Here is a 3,394-nt window from a genome sequence, read left to right as displayed (position 1 = left end):
CCGTTTGTTTTTTTAGAGCAGGCAATGGAGTCCCTTCTTTGCATCCTCCGACATGCCAACAAGAGAGGCTGTAAAAAGAAAACCAGTACATATCAGTAATGTCAAAAAAAAGAGAAAGAAAAGGTGTTAGCAAGTAAGCTAGTTATAGCTTAAAGATCCAGTGAAACTTTACTGCTTACAGTCTGAGGAGATCATTCCCAACTCCAGAGCTCGTGCTTTCAGCGCTGTCCAGTGGTGGTGCATTTCCCTGCAAAGGATCATCTCCTCCTCTTTAAGGCGCCTCACAGCCATCACCTTCTCAAAGACCTCTCTTTTTGTCTTAAGGTCTGCAGCAACTACAGTTTAACATCAGAAGGGAAAACACATTATGATTCAAGATCAGAACTTCCAACTAGTGCTCAGATACTGGGTATTTGGTTAAACAGGATACATGTGAAATGTTTTAAAATGAAGAGCTTACGTTCACTTGTGGTCTGCAAGGGCCATAAGTCGGTCTCGATGAGGGCATCACTGGACATAATTTGCCTCGACGGTTCAGCCAGCTTGTTGTAATCGTCGACAGCAGCCACCAAGCGTTTTTTCTCATCCAAGATGACCTTGCGAATTCTATGGCACCTCTTGTTGCTATCTGTAAATAACATTAAAAAAAAAAAAGTCACATAATGTTTAGACTAGAATCCACACTGTTCAGTTTGTTTGCAAGAACATGCATCACATCCAGCTTAAAACAAACAAGGATCCGATTTTATTCGGTTTACAAAGCTGCTGCACATGTACCATATACATTTACAAACTGTAAAGGGATCAAACTGTCTATTTCAAGGAAACTGACGTACCAGTTTGTCTGTAAAGATTTTGTTTTCGGACTCTGATGATTACGACAAGCTCCTCTATTCGTGCCTGCAGTGCTCCAAGGCTGCCATCAGTTTGATCCGTTTCTATGAGAGAGTACAGTATGAGTATAGTACATAAAACGTATCACTCACTGACATTCAGCAATCAGTCTTTTAAGCAGAATTTCAAGGGATATAGTAAGTTATATTAAACAGTAATATTCACAGAAATGTTAGAAGTGTACTGTCCCATTTAAGTGGCTGAGACATAACTCCATGTCCCTTTCCAAGAACATTGTAGAAAAGCTGTACTATGTGTGCTAGAAAGGGTTTGAAATTAGCACCGACCAAATGCAGGAAATATAAACTATTGTCAAGTGTGATGCAGAGAGAGATGAGATTGCCATAAGAGAACATAACTTTCTTTGGTCATTAAGCTTAATGTTACTCTACAATTATTATTCTGTTGTTCAGTGAGGTGTATAAACTTACAGTGGAGTCTGATACCAGTGACTTGACAGATATTCGTTATAAGACTTCTTTAGCCTTCCTAGTATGTTGGTGTTCAGGTTTATATTACACGCTGATCGGCCACTTCAATCCAGATACAATCAAATACAACAACTCTGCCCTAAATTCTGCTTTTATGAGGCTTATGTTTGTTTTTGTTGACACTGTCAAAGATATATTAATTCCACCTTAAGTTCATTAATGGGCCTGTGGTGGGTACTATTGTTGTATAGGAGTGCACAATAGAGACTCACCTTCAGCCCATTTCTGCACATCAGCCACCCATAGTTCCAGTGTGTCGTCATCCACACCGAGCCCATTTTTGGTCACATTCAGGCTCTCCTCTAGATCTTTAAGGGTCCTTGTGATCTAATAACACATTAATAAATGTCACTTATACATTTCTTTACAGTACTGGTGTTTTTCCCTATTACCCCCCCCACACACACACACACGTCAACATCAGTGTTGAAAAATGTACCTTTACATATCTCTGGCTCAAAGTGCGGCCCAGGTGCTCCACTTTCCTCTTGTTCCACCCTAAAGCCAGGAGGGTCAGCATGTCTGCTCGCCCTACATTTCAGTTAGTATAAACAAATAATTATTAATAAGCAGGAGACTGAGTGGAATCTCACACGCACAGACAAAGACAGACACACACCTGCTTTAGACATGTACTTTGTTGTGATGGCCGCCCTAGAGAGGAAACTGTTCACTTGTTCAACCTCTTCTCCAATTGTTGAACCAGCTCCATCCTGAAATGCACCTCCCCATTTGATCTATAGAAAGGAGGTTACAATACATGAGTGCTAAATTAATTCAACGTTATAACAAAACAACTTCAACTGCTCCAAAACTAAAAGCTGCAGTATACCTCGCATTTCCAAGTGTGAGCCTTTGCATGCATCACGGAGAGGAAAGGACGCATTGACAGGAGGTTCCTCATCTCAGGGCACTGCTGAGCCACCTTGGCCAAATAGGGGAAATATTTACAGGCCACATCAGAGCAGAGGAACTTAACATGTCCTGGGACACTAGCTGCCAACTTCCTCTGGAGAAACAGAGGGTACGCAAAGATCTCCCCTCGAAACATATTTAATGCAGCTAGGAGGACTCCATGGCGGCAAACTGCTATTTCCAGGCCCTCTTCATCCAATTTCCCAGTTGACTTTTTGGATGACTCCTTCGCCGCAGTCCAAGATGAAGAGCCGCACAACCCTTTTCCTGGGACCTATACATTCAAAGATTATAACATAAGACGTATTACATGATTAAGCCCTATCAGGGACAAACTTATTTAGCACAATTTAGTGATTACACTAAGGATCATGTTTGTATGCAATAGTGTCTGCATAGTGTTTTCATCCTTATTTAATGGTGACAAAATTATAGTATAACACAAAAATATATATATATTGGCAACTTACATGAGTTGTCTGGCTGTGGACGTAGTTGACAAAGTCAGCAACCTCCTCATTTTTTACAATGAAGGCACCTTCAAAGTTCCCCTGCTCTGAAGTGCTGAAACAACACAGTGAGAGTTGTTTGAAAGGATAAAAATCATGATTCATGTTCACAATGCATAATGTACCTTGCATCATAACGTACCTTGCATTTGATTTAAAGCGATAAAGCTTGCGGTTTCCATCAACTGAGACCGCAAGCATGTCTGGAGTGCAGGCAGGGCAGCTAAAACCCGTCTCCTTGAATATCTTGGCTCGGGGGTTCCAATCTTATAGGGAGTGACACCCTCTGTCCTTAGACCCTCGGTTTCAGTGACACAAAAAAACCCTTTTAACGGGGAAAAAATGTGGGAAGAAACCTCAGGAAGAGCCACAGAGGAGGGATCCCTCTCCAGGACGGACAGACGTGCAATAGATGTCACGTGTACAGAACAAATTAACACAAACATATTGTACACTTACAAACAACGAATGATAAAATGACAATGAATTACAATGAATGGTAAAATGAACATGAATCACAATGACTGATAAAGTGATTACAGTAGCAGTGGAACCTGTGATAGAGAGACACAGATGCACAGAGCA

General features: G+C 41.2%; 1 protein-coding gene across 1 annotated transcript; it reads right to left on the bottom strand.

Annotated features, from left to right (window-relative positions):
- On the bottom strand, nt 1-3,010 carry LOC113747865 (uncharacterized). The gene is made up of 10 exons (XM_027289428.1): nt 2,952-3,010; nt 2,771-2,864; nt 2,218-2,394; nt 2,005-2,122; nt 1,825-1,916; nt 1,598-1,712; nt 837-938; nt 461-628; nt 180-335; nt 1-68 (listed from the first exon to the last, which is right to left on the bottom strand). Exons 1-10 carry the CDS (start codon nt 3,008-3,010, stop codon nt 13-15), a joined length of 1,137 nt encoding a protein of 378 aa, XP_027145229.1. The 3' UTR covers nt 1-12.
- Between the last annotated feature and the right edge of the window lie 384 nt (nt 3,011-3,394).

The sequence above is a fragment of the Larimichthys crocea genome, chromosome XVI, assembly GCF_000972845.2.
Source record: "Larimichthys crocea isolate SSNF chromosome XVI, L_crocea_2.0, whole genome shotgun sequence".
NCBI lineage: Eukaryota > Metazoa > Chordata > Actinopteri > Sciaenidae > Larimichthys > Larimichthys crocea.
The sequence above is the reverse complement of the archived record's forward strand: the minus strand, read 5'-3'. Positions and strand labels throughout refer to the sequence as shown.